This window comes from Trachemys scripta, chromosome 4 (assembly GCF_013100865.1).
Source record: "Trachemys scripta elegans isolate TJP31775 chromosome 4, CAS_Tse_1.0, whole genome shotgun sequence".
NCBI classification, from domain to species: Eukaryota; Metazoa; Chordata; order Testudines; family Emydidae; genus Trachemys; species Trachemys scripta.
In genome coordinates, this window is record NC_048301.1 from 83,461,540 (window position 1) to 83,483,218 (window position 21,679).

The 21,679-nt window shown below is 39.6% G+C and overlaps 1 protein-coding gene across 1 annotated transcript in view; it reads left to right on the forward strand.

Moving 5' to 3' along the window:
• The first annotated feature begins 1,422 nt into the window (after positions 1-1,422).
• ZDHHC13 (zinc finger DHHC-type palmitoyltransferase 13) overlaps positions 1,423-21,679 on the forward strand; it is a 24,181-nt gene continuing 3,924 nt past the window's right edge. Inside the window, exons 1-14 of the mRNA XM_034769778.1 lie at positions 1,423-1,547; positions 3,149-3,285; positions 3,747-3,869; positions 5,228-5,305; positions 6,953-7,097; positions 8,481-8,545; positions 10,412-10,574; positions 11,511-11,636; positions 12,962-13,095; positions 13,942-14,042; positions 17,082-17,206; positions 18,269-18,331; positions 18,721-18,814; positions 19,708-19,791. Coding sequence (XP_034625669.1) covers positions 1,518-1,547; positions 3,149-3,285; positions 3,747-3,869; positions 5,228-5,305; positions 6,953-7,097; positions 8,481-8,545; positions 10,412-10,574; positions 11,511-11,636; positions 12,962-13,095; positions 13,942-14,042; positions 17,082-17,206; positions 18,269-18,331; positions 18,721-18,814; positions 19,708-19,791 — 1,468 coding nt within the window. The 5' untranslated portion in view covers positions 1,423-1,517. The remainder of the gene's footprint in view (positions 1,548-3,148; positions 3,286-3,746; positions 3,870-5,227; positions 5,306-6,952; positions 7,098-8,480; positions 8,546-10,411; positions 10,575-11,510; positions 11,637-12,961; positions 13,096-13,941; positions 14,043-17,081; positions 17,207-18,268; positions 18,332-18,720; positions 18,815-19,707; positions 19,792-21,679) is intronic.

Consider the following 21,679-nt stretch of genomic DNA (forward strand, 5'->3'; position numbering starts at 1 on the left):
CTGACATCTTTTTTCATTTCTCTGTTGAAATATTATCAATAGCTTGTGTTATCATTTTGACCCTACATTTGCCAATATACTATATGTTTTGTTGAACCCTGTCACTTATATTTCTTATGCTACTTGGTCTGCTGTTTTCTTCAGTAGAAGGAAAGCCAGGACTCCTGGGTTCTGATCCTAGCGCTGTCACTAACTCACTACGTGGCTTTGGGAAAGCTATTTAATGCCCTGTGCCTGTTTCCTCATTTGAAATGAGTATAATAAACAGGAGAATTGTGAAGCACAATTAATTATTTATAATGCAATTTCAGATCTTTGGATAAAAGATGATATCAAAGTACAATATGTTAATAATAATGATAAAATTCAGTAAATGCAATTAATTTAAAACATAATGCACATCCACTGAGCCTCGCTTTAGAGAGATTGTCCTGATTTTATATGGGGAATCCTATGAGCTGCAAACATAATCCCAGAATAATTCTGGAGTCATCAAATGACACCACCTTTCAACTTTGAGCTGCTGTGCTGTGATGTATAGATGTGACATGATCATATTTTGATGCACCTTCATCATGCAACAGCCCTTGTATGGGTGATACACTATGACAATGCAGTGTAATTACATATTTTAAGGGTATACTGACCTCAGACAATATGTTGATGTGGCTTCATCATGATGTCTTCCTCTGCAGCATGATGCCATTTTCATGCAACTTGAGAACACTGTGGCATGTTGTGGCATGATGATGTTTCAAAGTAACATAACTCTGTGACAGTTTGTTAATTTTTTTATATGGATCAGGACCATAACAATCTTTTGATGAAACTGTGTAATATTCCAGTGCAATGTGATGCCTGGATAAAACTTTTCATTATGCTCTGCAGCATCATGATGATGTACCAATACAATGGCTGGAAAATATTTAGGTGATGAGATGATGTTGTAAACAAGATATGACACTTTAATGAGGTTGTGCTGACATCATGAAGCAGGTCATATTTGGCACGATAGACATTCTGCTATGTGGGTGACATCGGAGAACCACATGCCAGGGACGATGTGTGGGAGCCACACCTTGGAGAAGATACATCTGGGTGCCATGGTTGTCCTGGGAAGGTGACATGTGGGCACCCCACGATGTGAATGCCAGATGTGGGGCTGGGGTTATGTTTGGGTGGGCCCTGAGCTTGCCGTCGGTTTTGACTTGTGGGTGCCATGCATGTGAATGGTGTGACATCTGGCTTCCACGAATTGGGGGGAGGGAACCGAGGCGCCGGCCCTGCCCGAAGGGCTGTCCTAGGCCTTGAGCGACTCCACCTTGTGCGAGGGGTGGGAGGGTTACCCCGCTTCAGGCCCCGCCCACACAGGGGCAGCTCCCAGCCCCGCCCACCCCTGGGAAACTCCTCCCGTGATTGGCAGCGCCCCGGGACGGGGCGGTAACCAGGAAGCGGGGCAGGAAGCTGGAGTTGGCCGGAGGAAGTGAGAGTCCTGGGCCGTGTCCTGAGCAGCCGGCATGGAGGGGGGCGGCGGGGCCGGCCCTGCGGTGAGGGGGGGGGCGCAGGGAAGAGGGGGCGGGGTCTCCTCACTGGCTCGGCTGTGGAGCGAAGGGGTGGCCGGGGATGGAGGCGAGGCCTTGGAGGGGCCTGGGGTCAGCGAGAGGGGCGCGCGGTGCAGCTGGGGAGGGGAGGCCCCGCCCCCCGGGGGGGGATGCTGGCCTGGCTCCCCCCCTCCCCCCGAGGCTTTGGTTCCCCTCGGTATGGACAGTGCTGGGGGCTCATATCAGCAGTGGGTGAGGGGTCAGGCTGCTCTGCTGTCCCTTTCCCAGCCGGAATGAGGTTTCATTAGAGACAGGCACCTGCCTGCCTGTTCCACGTGGGAAAGCAAATGCACCGGTACCGCTTTGTGCCCACCTCCGTATACATTCACTGTGTACCTGCCCTAGCGCTATTGTTGATGTCCGCCTCCGGCGCTGGTGGTCCGTTGGAGAGGAGGTAGCAATGGGGTGTTCCACGTTGCTCCCCACCCCTTACCTTTCTGTAGCTTTTTTGTATTCCGTCCCAGCCTCTTCTCACCCCCTCACCACACCAATTTCATTCAGTAGTTCAGGTAAATGGATGAGAGAACCAACCCACGGCCTCAGTCCTTGCAGGGAAGTTCACAGAAGTTTGGAATGTGTGTGTTATCTTGGACCAGAGTGAAGATGGATTAAAGTAGGGATGCACCTGGAAACAAAATATTATACAGCTAATGAAAAATATCATCCCAGCTAATCCTAAAGATGGATACTTGTAATGAAAAGTATTGTGGGTTAGCAACCCCTTACTCACTTAGGACTGACAAACAGATCTTGCTGTGACTAATAAATTTTTCCTTCTCGAAGCAGATTTAACCGTATTTTCAAACAACTAAATGTTTCTACACCTAAATTAAAGTGATCCAATTTTGAGGGTCCTGCAGTTGCTCAGCAGCTGTGGAAATCAGATCACTGTTATTTAGGTGCCTAAATATGTATTTAACTGCCTAAGTGTAGGCACCTAAGTTTCAAAATCTTGGCCTGTTTGTGCAGGAATATTCTCCAATTATTAAAATGCAATCTTCTCTGGAAGAAAAAACAGCAACTGATTTTCACAGAAGGTTTTAGGAAGGAAAGTGAATAAATGAATACAAATGAGTACAATATATTATAATATTTTTATAATTGTGTTTTTGCTTGTTTGTTGGTTGGTTCTTGTGCATGACACCACAAAGTTACACCCTGTTTGTATAAACTTTGAAACCATTGTTATAGAGTAGCTTTATTGTAAACAAATCCCTTTTTTTGCTTAGACATAAGCCTGCAAGGTGCTGAGTGCCCTACAGATTTGAGCCCAGAGTACCTGAAACTGTATTCTTTGTCTTGTGCTACTCGCCCCCAAAATGTTATTGGCTTCATTGAGAGCTTTGGACACCTAAGAAATGCAGAATCAATGTCTTAATTGATTAATGATGTCTTTAAATTTATTTATTTGTTTATATTGCTGTAGTGTTCCCCTCACCCCCAGGTATGTTGGGTGCTTTCTACATAGGGAAGACACAAATCCTGCCCAAAAGAGTGTCTAATTTAAATAATATTTGTTGGTAAATATTTTCATTGTTAACCCACAGTGTAAACATCACAGCCATGGCCCCCATCAACCTCAAGCACGGAATGGGCATAGCATCCATAAAGATCAATCAAAAATACAAGCAGCATTTCCACTTGTGGAGGACTACAGTAGCTGCGATATTGTCAAAGCTACACAGTAAGCCAATTGTGTATTCTATTTTGTATTAAATAAGGGAATTTGTGAAGGTTGTTTACATTTAAAGCCATTTGTAATATTTATTTCTTAACAGAGCAGACTATGCAATTCCCCTCACCCTCCGTTAAATAATATCAGAAAAAGAACTGTAAAACCATGCTCTACAATGTTTTTTAATCATAAACAATATAAAAATAGCTGTGGCTAAACCAGATTAGTGTCAGTTGGTATAAGGTTGTATGTGTCAACTAATTTAGGGCTCAGTCCCGCACCTATCCTTGCTCAGGAAAGATTTCCACTGAACACTACAGGAAATTTTGCCTGAGTAGGAACTGCTGGATCAGGCCTTTAATGGGAGATTATTATTATTATTATTATTATTATTTTTGAATATGTGAAAACCTCTAAATTAGAAAATACTAAAGAATCACAACTAAAACTGAATGTTTTTCTTACCTGAGATATGGCATATTGGAGCGGTGCAAGGAATTGGTGGAAGCAGGATATGATGTCAGACAACCAGACAAAGAAAATGTGACACTTCTTCATTGGGCAGCAATAAACAACAGACTGGATCTCGTAAAGTAAGATGTAGTATCTGTGTCCGTATGACCATATAGTTGTAAATAAATAATTTAGGCAGAATATTTTTCTTGTCTTACATGTTCACTTCTGTTATTTCATAACCAAGTGAAACCAATAGTATATACTGTGTTAATATACTTACCTATATCCAGTCTGCATAGGTTATGCCACTGAAATGGTATAGTATTACTATTCACTTTCTTTTAATGTGAATTTGTGCAATACATGAAATCCAGTATGTTACTGAACACCCAGGTTTCAGGTACAAAATAAAATTTTAAAATCTTCATTTGAAATGAACATCTCCAAATTTTTATCTGTCAATACCTTAATAGATATTTCAGATGGGAGTTCTTACTTTCTGGAACTTCGAGGTGATTCCCTGGAGTAGCCGAGAAAGAGAGGGCAGTTGAAACCAATTCTTTCTAAATAGTAAAATAGAGAATTAACGCTCAACTTTCAACACAGATTTCACATCTTGGGGTCCAATCCTGCTGAAGTACATAGAAATGGAGGGTGCCCAGTGCCTTGAAGGATTTAACCTGTGATATGAAATTTTAAATACATTAAATATAGTATATATCTGTCCTTTTGCTATCTCTAAGGGCTTGGCTACGCGGTGCATTAGGACGCACCAGCTAGGGTGTAAATTCTAGTGCACACCAGCATATTGCGCACCAACTCACCAATGTAAACCCTGCTGGTGTGCCCTAAAAGTTCCGTTCCGCATGTTAACATAGTACTGTTTGAATCAGGACTACATCAGTGCACACTAGGGAACTTTTAGTGCACACTAGCAGTGTCAACCTGAGCCAATTAATGCATGACACGCTGGTGAACGTTAGAATTTACACATCTCTGGTGTGCACTACCACACCATGTAAACAAAAAGCCCTAAAATATGAGATCCGTGTAGACAAACAGCTGTTGACTTCAGTTGGACTCAGCGCAAATGTGGGAGTCCACTCACATGAAGCAGCTTGAAGGACTGAAACCTAAGGATCCAACCAGCAAATACTTAAGCATTTGCTTGATTTCACTATCAAGAACGCACAGGGCAAATTTTAATTGGGGGAAGGAGGTCTAGTTAGTGTGGAACTAATCAATTGCATAGCATACAAATTTCAGTAGTGTAGTGCTTGATGTCATAAGTGCATTGCTAATTACTGTATTTCTTTAAATGCAGCATCTTTTTCAAACAGCAGTTGTTACAGTAAAAGTATCTGTGTGTTTGCCTGTCCAGTGAAAGTGTCATTATTACAACAATAATCATTAGTAGGGCAGTCTGTTCTCTGAGTATTAGTTTTTCATCTATCTGTTATTTACTCAACCATTTTATTTTATTGCTGTTATACAGGTTTTATATTTCCAAAGGTGCAGTAGTGGATCAACTAGGTGGAGATTTAAATTCAACTCCACTTCACTGGGCCATTAGGTATGGTACTTATAGATGCCAGTTATAGTTCTGTCATTATTAAATAATACAATACATCTGCTGTTCGTTTATTAGTTAGTATCTTCATCCTAGTTAGTTTTGCATTTCTTTTATTTAGGAACAGTAGCTTGTATATGTATATTAGCACCCAAACCTGTCCTCAGATACCCAGGTGCATACTGTTGTGGAGCTTGAAAAATAAGTTACTATTTAGTTATGTATTATAATCACGTACATCCATGTTTTGGGCCTATGCTATTAGGGCTGGCTCCAGGGTTTTTGCCGCCCCAAGCGGCAGGGAGGAAAAAAAAAAAGCCACGATCACGATCGGCGGCAGCTCCACCGCGCCTCTTTCTTCTTCAGCGGCAATTCTGCGGCAGGTCCTTCCCTCCCAGAGGGACCAAGTGACCCGCCACTGAATTGCTGTTGAAGAGTCCGACGTGCCGCCCCTTCCCCTTGGCCGCCCCAAGCACCTGCTTGCTGAGCTGATGCCTGGAGCTGGCCCCGTATGCTGTGGATGGAGCAATACTTAATATTCAGAACTTGTGTCTGAGGTCTAACGGGCAAAAAGGATTTTTTAATTTGTATTACCATAGTAATATGATTGAAAATTCCTCTTAATGCCTGTTAAGATACAGGCCAATGCTTCTGAAGACAAGTTAGCTGGCCACGTTATAGCCAAGACCACTCAGGATGCAACATGGCCAACTAACACTGTTTCAAATGTGTTAGCTGGATTTAAGGGAGGAGCCCAGGCTTCAACTTGACCAATTTAGCATGTATTAAAGGCACTGTGCTGTCTATACTAGACTTCTAAAAATGTGTGAGTTAGCATGTTAGCTAAATCAGTTGGGTTTAACATAATTTAGGAACATACCCTTTTTGCCCATCAAGATAGGACTTCAGTAAGCTGGTCAGGAAAGGAAATGGAGTGCTTGTCTACACAGGAAAATTAACTGAAATAGCTCTCTGTGTGGATACTCTTATTCCAGAATGAGTATCTTTTGCTGGGTTTAGCTTAATCCATTTTGAAATAAATGTGTGCACACCGGGAACTATTCCTGAATAACTGTTTCACTTTAAATTCATATCCTACCTTACCCTGAAGTAACTTTCAAGTGTTAGACTAGCCCTTCGTACAATTTTTAGTAGCTCAAACTTGTGGTCAAAAGTTAGATTTCCCATATCCAGAGATATGATTCTGGTTTAAATAACCAAATTGAAATGTTCCTAGATGCATTAAGTACAAATGAGAATAAAGTATTAATGATCCTGTAAGCAAAAGATATAGACTTCTTGGAGTGACTGATACATTGTATTCATATACAAGGGATGTTTTAATTCACGTTTATTAACAATATTAATTTAAATGCTAGGATTTTTCACACAGACAGCAAAGTAAATTCTTAGTAAATATTCAGCACTGTTCCAAAGGTTAATTTTAATCATTGGTTAAATATACTTTTAGAACATTGTCTAAATTAAACTTAACAAGTTTCTTTAAAGTTTTCCCTGTGGTTTTCCACATGATTGGATAGTCAGTCAGTCTGAAAGATTCTTTTAGTATGAATTTGAAGAGTGCTCTTTCATAACTTGTTGTATCTACATGTTAAAGATTTCTGAAAAAGATTTCATATTTATTTTCAGGCAAGGGCATTTATCTATGGTAATATTGTTGTTAAAATGTGGAGCAGATCCTACCCTTATTGACGGTGAAGGATACAGCAGCATTCACTTAGCAGTGGTCTTTCAGCATATGCCTATAATAGCTTATCTCATATCAAAAGGCCAGGTATGTTTTAGTTATGCAGCAGATATCCCAAATGTTGTTTCCTACCTAGTTGTCTCTCTTGCTAATACATTTTATCTATATTTTATCTAAAATACATAAGCAATCCTGTCCAGCATTATGCAAACCTATAGTGCAATATAACTGGCATTTAAGTCCAATATCTGACAATATATCCTTGAAACACATCCTAGAAGACAGTATTTCATTATTCAGTTAATAACTGGAACTCTGTAACAGCCTGTTATTTGAAGCTCACAAAACACATGATCAACCTGACACTGTATTTTTCAATATTTTCTCGTCATCTCTCAACTCTTTTTAAAACTTCACCACTATGCACCTGTGGCAAGCTAAATTTAAAGGTAGAAATGAGACCGTGTGATGTATGTGTCAGAGAGAATTTTTTTTTCTGGTTAACATTGTGATCAGACCAGCAGTGTCACGCAGGACTGCCTAGAAAACTTTGGTCCCAATCCTGCAAGCCCTTAAATGTGTGCAACTTAGCTCGTGTGAGTAGTCACACTGAAGTTAATACATTTAATCTTGTGAGTAAAATTAGGCACGTGTGTAAGTGCTTGCAGTATTGGACCCTTTGCTCAGATAATATTTTGCAATAAGATTATACAATCTGATAAACACATTTTCTCTCTATCCTAGGGCCCATTGTAGTAAAATAATTGTAACCTGTGGAGTCTAGGTATAGATGGTATATGCCACAAACATGCTTAAGAAGACTCTTCTTCTACCTCAGTTGCTGTGAGAATCTTCTAGAAATTTAAAAAAAATCCCTTTAATTCAATCTATATTATACTTCATTTTTGTACATGAACCTTAATTCTTGCTTTCAAAATGTGAATGTGTAATTCAAGAAGGGAGAAAATAACAGAGGGAAAGAGATCAGTTAACAAGTGGTAGAAAATTGGTTATTTCCTTATTTGCTATAGCTGACTTCCTTTTCTGTACTGCATACTGATTACTAGTTCACCTTCTCTCCCACCCTCAACCTCTCCTTACACAAGGAGAAAAAAGAATCTCTCTTTTTCCCCTCCAAAATATACTGATGTGGTAAAGCTATTTTAACTTATAGAATTAGATGGACATAGGCAGAAAACTAGTGAAGAATTTTCTCTTGAATTATTCTTGTTGGAATCTACCTACCTGTACTAATAGAAACTACATACAAGAATTGAGAGAAAGGAAGAGGAAAGGAATTCCTTCTAAAATGAGTTCCAGGTTCTCACCTGGTGTAAATTGGCCTAGCTTCACTAACTTTAGTAGAATTATGTCAGCTTGCACCAGCTGAGTATCTGGCAGAGTAACTTTTATTTTCTGAAATCTATGAATAATTTATATCTAATAATCTCAATATCTTTTCATACTCAGAGTGTAGACACAACAGATTTCAGCGGACAAACGCCTCTTATGCTGTCAGCACAGAAAGTAATTGGGTAAGTAATGGCAACTAAAAAGTTACCAATCCTCTTGCACCTAGATAACTCATAGGCTTTTTAGAATAATGAAATACATCACTTTTAATCAGAGGTTACAAATGCCAAAAATTTCACCCCAGAACAAATTATTTCAGCTGATTGATAGATCCTTAAAAAAAAAAGGGGGGGGGGGGGGAGGTATCATGGAAGTAGTGTGTCTGTAAATACAGCTTGTGAGCACCTCTATGAATCTGTATTCATATTTTATTTATGAAGACTCCTACTTTCTGCACTAGTACTGGTGGTCTTCAAATGCCAGCACCTATAAACCATCTCCCACAATCCAGAAAAATAAGTGAAAGTAGGATCACAGTAGGAAAAAGGCAGAGCCCTAGGCTAGTACAAAGTCAATTTGATACTCTGGAAAAGCTACACATATACCTCATACTTACTAGTATTCAAACAGTAAGGCATTCGAGACATTTGTCACATACTTGGGAGTAAAACTTGACAGTGATCTGATATATCAGCCTCACCTGCAACACCTAAAAATGAAGATCTCTTCCCCTACCTCCTTGATACGAAAGCTATCGGAAAAATTCCTAGGGAGCAGATCCTTCAGTCCTTTGTATATCTTTATCTGGTGTTTGCTCCAGCTGAATACTCGACTAAACATGCAGTCACCACACTCAACTTGTTGATACTCCTGCTGTTAGCTGTTTGAACTACACACCGACCTCCAGACTGCATGTGCTAGTGCACATAGCTCCACCCGACCTTCGACAAGATGCCATTACTGTTAGCTCTGCCTGGAGAGCTGTGACAGATGAAACCAACTTAATATGTCTCCAGCTGATTGATTGCCCTATTCTCAGTTAGGAAACGACACACAATGCCAACTCAAAGGCCTGCTCATATTCAGGGCAGAAATTCCACTCCTGTGGACTGGAAAGATCATCCATGGTGTCACACTCAACACCCCTTTGCTACAGCATCTCGCCTGCTTCTGGACAAGAGCATGACTGGCCTTTTTCCATACACAGACGATGCCACCAAGGAGCTGAAAACTATGTTCTCACAGAGTGGAAGCATTGGTGGGAAATTTACTTAAACACTAAATAAATTTGGGAGTCCATTGCTGCATCTGCCTCCTTGTCCACTTGACCGCAGATTCGGGACCAGACTCAATAAGACTACGCTCTGGCTTGTCCAGACTTGCTGTACCTGTTCACTGGCTTAACTCGATTTCATCCCCATGCTGTGATTGTGGGACAGCATTGCAGACAACAACTCGTGGTGGAAGAAGACTCAACCTGACATCTCAAGAGTGGTTTACAATTTCTAGCCTCCCCGATACAGAGGCTATCCTCTGGTTGTGGAATCTGGACATGAAGCTTTGACGTTTGCATACGAGAGAAGTATGGGGAAGTGTATTTTAGAGAAATAACTACTAGGAAGTCATGAATTCTAATCCTGACTCTGATACTGACTAGCTGCGTAATCCTGGGCAAATCACTGACAGCTGTGTCCGTCTTTGTTCCCACCCTACAGGGCCGGCTCCAGCATTTCTGCCGCCCCAAGCAAAAAAAAAAAAAGCTGCGATCGGCGGCAGCAGTTCAGTGGCAGGTCCTTCCCTCCTAGAGGGAGTGAGGGACCTGCCGCCCCAGAATTGCCGCAGGTGCCGCCCCTCTCCCTTGGCCGCCCCAAGCACTTGCTTGTTAAGCTGGTGCCTGGAGCCAGCTCTGCCATCCTAAAATGAGGATAGACACATGATGGTGTGAAGATTAATTTAGTTTATAAAGTGTTTTAAAAATGTGTTTATCTCTAATCTAAGTTGTCTTCTGTTTGCTAACTGGTCTTTATATCCTGTTTATTTTCATCTAGACCAGAACCCACTGGATTTCTTTTAAAGTTTAATCCTTCTCTCAGTGCTGTAGACAAAATTCAAAAGAATACTGCATTGCATTGGGCAGTTACAGCAGGAAATGTTAATGCTGTAGAGCTACTGCTGGATGCTGGATCTAATTTGGACATAAAAAATGTCAAGGTACAATTTTTTAAATTTCATTTCATTCTGTGTAGTACAACAATGTGAAATTACTTCAGAAAACAATCTGAAGGCTCTGTCTAATCCTGTTTCAGGTAATTGGGACCTTGATGTCCATTATAATGGACATCTGAATACGACCATACCGGTTGGCATTCTTATTCATTTTTTCTAAAATGTAGATGGGGATTTGTTTTTGTGTGGTGCAGAGGTTGAATACACACATTCATGGCTATGTTACTTCAACAAACACCCATATCCTTTTATCTTAGGCAAGCCACTTGACATTTCTGCCTCATTTTCCCGAGCTCTAAAATGTGGATAATAATTCCTACCTCAGAGGGCAATTGTGAGCAATAGGTACTAAGGCAGAGATTTTTCAAAGGTGGCTAGTGATTTTTGGGTGTCTGCTCTGAGACCCTTAAAGGGACCTGACTTTCTTAAGTGCTGGACATCTTCCCTCTGAAAACACAAACCTTTTAAGATGGCTTCACTGCTCTTTTTCACATGCTAGCTTGAGCAGAACTAATGCATGTCTGCCTACCCACACTGGGAAGCATATGATATCTTGTTTCATTTTCATGTGAGAATCCTAGAATACCATCCTTATTTATACTTTTCTTGCCTTCCCCTTGTGGTTGGGAATGCAAAATTTCTTTACCTTGACTTTGCTAGAACTTCAGATTATTGCATCTCCTCATATAGACCGTACAGCTGATAATTCAGATTTGTTAGCACTGAAAACATTTGCAACCAGAACAGTCTACTTGGTTAACTTAATTTTATTGTATCTCTGCAGTAAACCTGCCATTGGTAACTTAAATTAGTTTGAAAAATAAACATCCACCAAATAATTCCATTTTTCTGTTACTTCTCAGTAGTTATTTAAATGTAACATACATTTAGAAAAGTAAACTTTAATTTCTATTTTTAAAGGGAGACACACCGCTTGACCTTGCTCGCCAAATTCAAAATCGCTTGCTTATTCATATGCTAATTCAAGAAGAAAAAATGAGAATCAGAAAAAACTCCAGGTTACTCAGGATGTTAGCGAAATATGAGGTATTTTCTTTCATATAGAAACAATTCATGGACTACAGCAGTAGACATTTTTACATATATATTAATGTATGTGACTTATGTAGTCTAATCTTGCCTCCGTTTAAGCCTGGAGTGGGCAAACTACGGTCCTCAGGCCTTATCCGGCCCCTCAGGGCTATGGATCCGGCCCGCGGGATTGTCCCCCGTGGACCCGGCGCCGCTCTCAGAAGCGGCTCCTGGGTGGGGGGGCAGAGGGCTCCGTGTGCGTTGCCCTTACCTCCAGGCATTGCCCCCTGCAGCTCCCATTGGCCGGGAATGGGGAACCGCGGCCAATGGGAACTTCGGGGGAGGTACCTGGAGGCGCGGCAAGGGCAACGCACACAGAGCCCTCCTGTCCCCCCTCCCCCAGGGGCCGCAGCGCTTCCTGGAGCGGCGTGGGGCCGGGGACAGGGCAATCAAGCAGGGAGCCTGCCCTGGCCCCGGTGTGCGCTACTGCCACCCCAGAGCCACTTTAGGTAAGCGGCGCCGGGCCAGAGCTCGAAACCCTCCTGCACCCCGCCCCCCAACTCCCTGCCCTAAGCCCACTGCCTGCACCCCAACCCCCGCCCTGAGCTCCCTGCTGCACCCTGCGCCCCCTGCCGCACCCCTCCTGCACTCCAACCCCTGCCCTGAGCCCCCTCCTGCACTCCACACCCCTCCTGCACCCCAACCCCCTTCCCTGAGCCCCCTCATACACTCCGCACCCCTCCTCTGCCCCAATCCCTTGCCCTAAGCCTCTTCCTGCACACAGATTTAATTTCTATAAGAAAAAAACACCTGGTTTCAAAATGTAGCATGAGAATTTTTTAATATGTACAATAGGAAATTAATATTTGTTTAAATTCTAATACTTTTCATTGGGTCTGATGTTAGACCTTTTCTCAACTAATGTGGTTAATAAAGAGCTGGAGGTTTTTATAATTGAAGAATGGTTTTAATTTAATTTGTAGTTTGCTATTTATTAGAAAAATAGTACACTTACAGTTCCTATGGCACAATTTTTTTTAAGAGAAACTTCTGAAACTAGTAATATTCTACAGCAGTTGAAGCATTTGGTTTAAGAAGTTAAAATAGTCTTTTGGAACAAAGTTAGAAAACAGATTGAAGAAGAGATGGGTTGTAGAGAAAAACTTTAATGCAAAATATAGCGATATTGCTTTCCCGCTTGTTTTGTTTGTCCTCGGGGAATTCTTTCTTTGCCTTTGAACTCCCATTAATTTTTGCATCTTGCATTTGCCGTGTCATGTGCTGTTTTGTACTTAGTGTAATATTTAGATATAGTGTTGTAACATTAATCATTTTGATAGTTTTTCCTGCTGTTGCTGTCTTCCTTGACACTGATGTGGGCGATAGGATACATAATGGACTTAAATTCCGATTCTTGGCTTTTGAAAGGAAGCCTGCTTCTCTTCATATTTTTCGGGATAAGTCTGCTTACAAGGTTTGTGCACTTAGATTTTCTGTGCATGTATTTATATAAGAATTATTTTTGTATGTCTCTCGTACAGTATTCCCTTCAGAGTGTCTTATAAGTTCACTTTAGCTGTAAGTAAATTAACTGGTTAAAATAATTATTTCCCACTAAGTTTTTGTTTTGTTTTTAAAGACTCCTATGGTTAAATGTTTATCAAAACAATTACAGAAGGTAACAAAGTTACAAATGCAAAAACTGTTTAATCTCCCAGTAACAGTAAACCTAAGTGGTAGATAAGAATTGTTCAGACATACTGTTCCATTTTAAATGAATGACGCACACAAAAATAAATTAAACATAAATATTGTTGAGGGTCTGATATTGCTACATGCTGAGCTTACCCTCTAACAGTAATTACAAAAATGTATGTTAGCGAAACCTTTTTTCCCCTTGGGGATAAGATCCTGGATTGTGTTTGAGAAATCTTCCTCCCCCCTAGCATCACCCCCAACCTCTAATCTACTGCAACACCTTGCAACTAGCGTCTGTTGAAATGATACTGGTACTGCCCTTGTGTAGGAGTTAACATAGACTGTACACTTCGCATGTTAGAGTATTCGTCAATAAAGAAGCTGATTTTGTTGCCATTGTATTATATTGGAACACAGTGTTCTTCAGGACATTTCCTTTACAGAGCAGCACTGTAGGTGGCATGCCATAGGCGGCCACAAAAGCTTTTTGAGCAGTAGTTTATAATTCAGTTTAAATGATGACTTAAAATGAACATGAGTAAAGTCTTTATAATACATTTTAAATATTTGACTGTGAATTGATATGGCTTGGAAATAGATGTTTTTTAATAATGTCTTTCAGGCAATTTGTGGAGCTTAAGAACCTAAAATATTTACCAGCAATTTTCATGCTAAGTTCCATTTTTTGGCTGTCTATGACCTGGTTTGTCTGGTTCCTGCCTGATATCCTTTATACTCAAGGAGTGAAATGCCAAATAAATTTGGGCCCCAGTTCTGCAAATATGTATGCTTTTGCTACTAACTTGTAAGTGTACATAGGGTTGGTGTTTTGCTTCCATTAGGAAGGGATGATGTAATTTTGAACTACTTTATCTGAAGGCTATCAGTGGACAGAAATTGAGGTTTACATGATTAGAGAATAATTGCTAAGTATAATATATTTTTACTTTTGGGGCAATAGTTGATAGTATTGAGATTGGGCTTTTCAAGCTTTATCCATTATATTCAAATATTCCTTTAAATAGAGTCATTAGTTGAGTAAAAATGTATAAAAAGCTTTTGTTCATTATTACTTTAAAATTACATTTTGCCTTCATGGTAAAATGTCTTTTGAAGAACATTTATCTTTAGTAAGCTTCAATTTCACTTATGCATTTATTTTTGAGGTTGTTAGAGGGGATCCAATAACAAAGAACATATACACCTCTACCCCAATATAATGCGACCTCATATATAACTAATTCAGATATAACGCGGTAAAGCAGCGCTCCGGGGGGGCGGGGCCGCGCGCTCCGGCTGATCAAAGCAAGTTCAATATAACACGGTTTCACCTATAACGCGGTAAGATTTTTTTGGCTCCCGAGGACAACGTTATATCGGGGTAGAGGTGTATTTGTTTATAAGATTTGCCTTCTTACCCTTTGGATGTTACATGGGGCACCAGGAGATGGAATTCTGCTTTCCTGTGATTAAACTTAAGCAGTGCCATCAGATAACAAGTTGGTTTAAATGTGAAGGCACAACAGTAGATTTTTTTTTTAAAATGTTTTGTTGAATACAAATTAGTGTGTGCCATTTTTAAACCCAGTTTTCCCTCCAGGTTAGTTCCTCATGTGGCCACCTACCTCGCTCATCAAGGCTCTGATCAAGCACAGTGTTCAGACACATGCTTAAATGCCTTCTGGATTGGGGCCCAGATAAGTAAAAAGTAAATGACATCTCCACATTCTAAAAGGACAGTGATTCAGAACTCCTTTTGCTGCTGCTTTATCATTTTTTTTTTTTTTTTTAAATAGAACTTCAAAAGTGTACTGCCTTCAGATACATTCAGGGGTTGAGCTGCATTCTCTGTGTATGGTATATGGCTTTTCTTTAACACACTTCAGTTCTTATAACAGGCTATGGATTGATAGTATGTGTAAAGCGATGTACAAGTGTTGTTGCACTCACTATCCTGTATTCTGCTTTGTTGTTGCACGGAGGGCTTTATCTTTTAGTTTTGTAAAACATTTCCATTGGATCAGAAGGCCTTTAGGGAGATATTTGTAACTGAAAATAATTTCTGATTAAACCAGCAGTAATATATTCCTACATTAAGTAGCATTACATTTTTAATTACTTCATCCCTTAAGTGGCATTTTCTTTTGTACTATTTCTAATGAGATCTCCTTAATATGATTATTAGGATTAATTTCTGTGGTGGGTATATTCCAGCTGGGAACCATGTATATATTTGTCTCACTTGTAAGTAAGTTATTTGTTGTTACTGCTGTGTGTAAATGTGGAATTTGAGTTTCTGGCTATAAGTTTAAATGATTTATGTCAGTTCAATCCTTTGTTTCTGGACTTAAAAATTAAAACCTTTAACTGGTCGTGCATTAGAAATAGTGAACAAAATGAACACAGAAAGCCCTGACCAGTACTTGAGAAGTGGTGGGCAAGTAGGTCCCATTCCTTTCGTTTTCCCCCATCCTCCTACGTGTGTACATATTTCTTTTCTGGGAGTACCCACAGATTCATGAGTGTGGTGTAAATGTTTTGATTGGTAGAGCCAAACTCTTTGGACATACTTATACATGTTTTTTGAACCTTTCCCATATGCTTTGCTAAACTCCCAGCTAGTATGTTCTGGATTTGCTCCCCCAGATCTACAAAACAGAAACAGATGCAGAGTATTAACAATATCCACAAGGAAATACAGCACCATATGGGCTCACAAGATAATGTCCTGCAATTGCGTCATGACTAAACATGATACGAGCTATGGAAGAGATGACATCTCAAAACACAAAATATCAATATTTGTTAGAGTAACATTTTTGGTTTTAGCCACTGAGTTACCTCATTGTATTTGTAATATGCAAGAGAGAACAACTTTGAGTTAAAGTGCACAGTGCTGTACCTAGGAAGATACCAGTCTTGTCTTGGTGTGATTTGTTTAAGTGCCCTTCTCAGCACCCCCACCCAGAACCTGTGTATAAATGCTTATAATAGAGGGGTGTAAAAATTCTGTTTATAATACACATGTATCTTCATTTATATAAAAGCTTTACACTTAGTGTAACAGTAGTGCAGCAAATATCTATATACATAACAATACTATGCCTAAAATGTGTGTACCTATCTGTATATTTTGTACAGTATATATTTACATATAAATATTATTAAATTGGTCAGTCGTGGGGTAGAAATAGAAAAAGATCAAATACCAGATCAAATCAGGAGTTCATCTAGTCCAGGATCTTGAGTTGTAACAGAATGCTGATAGGATTTTCTTTTTCCATCCTATAAATGTCTTTCCTTTTGAGGGTGATTGGTAGTAGAATTATTGTCAGTTGGCCTGTGAGATCCTCCACTAGTGGATGTCGTCTTAGCGTATGTTCCTTCTTACTGTCATTCCTTATATGCAGTATTCCTTACTGGTGGAAAAGGGATGTGTGTTCCAGGGTGTAGTCAAAGGCAGGAATCTGAACTCTGAAGGAGAGGGAAAAAGAGATCTTTGGTCTTGAATTTGGCTTGTAAGTTATAAACTGTGATAGTAAATCTCTAGAACTACATTGAACAAAACAGTAAAGCCTTTGCTGTGTGAGAGCCTATGGAGTACAAAGATTGTACAAAAGTGAAGTCCATCCTTTTTTGTTATTAGTGAAATAGTTGTAAAATTACAATGATGCAGTGCAAGTTAATTTTAAAGTATAATCATTGTAAGGGCAAAATATTGATAAATTTATGTAAAACAATATTCCTTAACCTGAATGCTACATTTAGCAGACACAATTTTCCAGATCCCCTTCATCCTCAGCGTGATGGGTCTTCTCTACTATTTCTACAAAACATGGAGAACGGATCCTGGGTACATTAAGGTCTCTGAAGAAGAAAGAAGAAAGGTATTTTATCTCAACAAAACAACTTAAAATATACCACAGTATAATATGTTTGTTCATTTGTTTTTTCTGTGATTTTATATTTAAACAGTAATATTTCCTTTAGTCTTCAAATAGATTTATTTTAATACTTAGTACCGTAAGTGGCAGCTAATACTGACCTATTTTTATATATTGTAAATTATTTCTCTTATCACTGCTTTCTTAAAAAAATAACTTCCTCTCTACATCATCTCACATAGATGTCTTTGTCTGTTGAAGTTTGAGATGCAGCTGAATTCTACACTGGTTTTACCCAATAAAATGCCATTGGTGTTGTCTGTAATTAAAATTAATAGAAAACTTGGCCCACAAACTGTGACTGTCTCATGTGGTTTCCATATGTTTATAATGCGTTATGCATGTTTGTGTTTCTAAGTTGTATTGATGCTCAGCGCTAGGGGTGCTATAAGTTTTGTTAAGAGCATTTTCATGATCTTCTTGTTAAACATTATGGAAACCTGGGAAAAGTAACCTGGGCAACTGTTACCCAATTGCATTTAGGATGCAGGGGCAAGAAGTTGCCATGCAATTAAAGGTAGCTTACTATGCTCCGCTTCATGGTCACTTGGGATTGTGGGGGGGACACCACATGTGGCAGCCTCTGCCCTTGTTGTCTGTCAGAAGTACTACCAACTGCATGAGAGGTACTTTTTAAAAATTGAGACTGGTTCTAATATATATATATTATATGAATTGTTTTAACTATTCTGGACAAGCACTACTTCACAAAAAAAAAAAAAGAAAATCAAAAACAACGTCTTGCATGGTTGGGGTACTAGAGGACTAAACCAGATAGGTCTCTTCCATCTTGCATTTCCTTGAATCTGTGCACCTTTCTTTGTCTACTCCAGGAAATCATTTAGCTTCATCTAGTGTAAATATTTTGATTGCATATCTTTAATAATAATACTTGACACTTGAAGAGGACTCGTCATCTTGATAGTATTTAAGAATCCCCTGATCTTCCTGACATCCCTGGAAAAATTAGATAAATAGAATTGTAAAATAACTTGTGTCTTTCAGAGTATTGTTACTCTTGCAGAAGCTGGCCACTTGGATTTCAGAACATTTTGCACATCATGTCTTGTAAGTGAGGTTTTTATTGCATGTTTCATGTATATTACTCCTTTTTGATGCACTGGGTGTTATGTGCATAGTTCTCTGAATAAGAGGACTATATTTTTGTTCTTATTCTTTGGGTCTGACTTCAGTATTACTCCTCACATGAGTGAGGACTGCAGGCTCTGTGCCTTTAACCTTAATTTCAAATAATCCTTTAAACAACTATAGATAGTTTTAGTTGGCCTATAAAGGGAAAAATGCATAATTGTGTCATTTTAAATTATGTTGAAAAGTTTGGTCTATAATGGGAACTGCTTTTTTTTTTTAATGTAGAGCAAAAATAAGTGGCTTACATGATTTATGCATGATTTATGTAATGAATTACTGCGTTTTCCCCTTCCACTTTCAACTAGGTAAAAAAGCCTTTGAGATCCATGCATTGCATTGCTTGCAACTCATGTACTGCTAGATATGACCAACATTGTTTGTGGACTGGACAATGCATAGGTGAGTTTGTTTATTTTAGCATACTTGGAGGTACCTTGTGCTAATCTCCTGAAGGACAGCACCTAATATCACAATCTAGTTAACTTTTGTGATTGATAAATGAATGGGTATTGACATTGACAGCCAGTGAGATCTGTATCCAGCCCTTCTCCTTTGTTGTGTGGTTTCTGAAATGAAGCCATTAAGGTGAGGGAGCTAAAATGGTTCCTTGGGGCTCTGAGTACTATCATTAGAGAGGAAATGGAGAAAAAGATAGATAGGCTTGGATTGTTATGGACCTTAAAGCTGCAGGACTGTCTTTTTAAAGCATATGTTTAGGTTATTGTAACTTTACTTGTAAATTGGAAAGGTAAATATTTAGAATTTCCACTGCGCTGTGTGAGGTATACAAAGTTATTTGTTAGACTGAAGTAATTCTGATGTAAAGCTTTGAACATATTTATAATCAAGATTTAAAGAGAGATTATAGTTTGTGTAATACAATACCCAAGACAGTCTATTTTGTCTTTACATGTGAGTTCGTAATGCTGAAGAATACAGAGCTCAGATAGCTAAATTAAATAGCAGTAGTACAGTTTTACTGTTTTATAATGAGGTGATTATCTTGAGCTAGAACAGAGCTGGGGTTGCTAGTTAAGGCTAGCTCCAAATACAGACTAAATACTTGTCACCTTTCTCATTAGTTCCATTGATGTAACTGGGATTACTAGCATGAGAAAGTTGGGAAGGAATTAGGTCAAACTGTGGTGTAATTTACTGAGCATGGTGAAAGGGATAGTCAGAACTTTCTTTGAATGATGTTGAATATCTTTCTACTTCTGTGAACTTTGGGAAAATACTAATGGTGTTAAAATACACAATAAAAAGTATTTTCTTCATTGTCCCAAATACAGGAGTTGGCAACCATTATTATTTCATCTTGTTTCTGCTCTTCCTAACTATGGTTGGAGTCTGGATGGTATATGGAACTCTTCTCTGTACGTATTCATACATTTCATTTTCAAGGAGCTATTGCATCCTTTCTTCATTTTCTAGCATTTCATATATTGTCATTTTTTGGCTCAATCCTGATCTTGGTTGAACAGGAACAATCAGCATATCTGAACTCATGATCAAGCTTTTGGTTAAATTTTTGTCTAATATTAATAACAGTTCAAAAATTATATATTTTTAAAAGGTATTGCTATAGAGTTCCACAATTTTAGGAAATGTGACATCAGAAGAGAAGTGGAGGTTCTACTAGAAACAAAATTCAAGAGCCGTAAGGAATAAAAGTGTGTGTGTACGCAGGTGGTCTTGTACTCTTCTGCCTGCAGTAGAAAATGTGGTCCTGAATATATTATCACAGACACTTATTGATCTTGTGGTTATTGGGGACAAGTCTGTAGTAAAGACTAGTGCCAAGAGTATCTTTAAAAATGTAGTGATAGTTTCAAAGAAAGAGCAAATTATTTTCCCACAGCTGTTGCTCCCAGGAAGCATCCTGCATCCATTTCATACACAGCCACTTTCCTGAGAGATGTGATTTGTGGGTTCAATTTATAGTACACCTCTACCCCGATAAAATGCGACCTGATATAACACAAATTCGGATATAAGGCGGTAAAGCAGTGCTCCGGGGGGACGGGGCTGTGCACTCCGGCGGATCAAAGCAAGTTCGATATAACGCGATAAGATTTTTTTGGCTCCTGAGGACAGCGTTATATTGTGGGGTAGAGGTGTATTTGCATCTTTGGTTAAAAAAATAAAGCTGGAAAATTATGAAACATGTTTCATCTCCTTGGAGCTCGCAAGTTCTTCTCTGATTGTAGGATTCAGAAATTTTTTAATGAACTAAAAGCCCTTATGGTGTGACCTCCTGAGTGTGAATTGTGATATTTAACATCAAAGAAAAATCCAAACAAGGAGTTGGCCTTTGTGTTCTGTGTAATGTTATATGAAAATGAGAGGAGTACTAACATAGGGAAGTAAAGTGGGTATATGACAGTGTAAGAAATGAGGCCTGATCTTGAATTCTTATCGTGCACCTCAATGAGAGCCTTGAGTGTGCAGGAATGTAGGGTTCTCCTAAAGTAAACATTGCATTTGATCCAAAACATGGGAAGGCTCTTAGCTGTCTAAATCCTAAAACTAACTTAAATCTAAGATTTCAGTGAGATTTAAGCATGTTCTTAAAGTTAAGTACGTAATTGTTTTGCTGAATTGGAGCCTAAAAAACGAACTTGCCTAGTTTGTTAGATTTTTATACGTAATAGCATGTAACCCAGGCTGTAGATGTCTCAAAGACTTAAAAAAAAAATAAAAAAAAAATCCACTTCATATCTCTCTAACTTTGGGTGAAGCACTGCTTAGCCCCTTGGCATTGATTGAATAATTTTTCCATTAACTTCATTTTTATTTCCTTGGATTTATAAATGCAAACAAAAAGGTGACTGTCACAAACTGTAGATGCTTTTAATTATTATTTAAACCCAGTGAAGTAATAATCATTGCCTTGCAGTATCATTAGGGTTACCATATTTCAGCAAGCAAACAAGAGGACGGGAGGAGCCCCGTCCTGCCCTAGCCCCGCCCCTGCCCCTCCCACTTCCCGCCCCCTTCAGAACCCCCAACCCTGCCCCCCGCTCCTTGTCCCCTGACTGCCCCCTCTTGGGACCCCGGCCCCTAACTGCCCCCCAGGACTCCACCCCCTACCTAAGCCTCCCTGCCTCTTGTCCCCTGACTGCCCCCTCCTGAGACCCTCCCCCCATCCTAATTGGCCCCCTAGGACCCTACCCCCTACCTGTACCCTGACTGCCCCAACCCTTATCCACACCCCCACCCCCAGACAGACCCCTGGGACTCCCACGCCCCATCCAACCACTC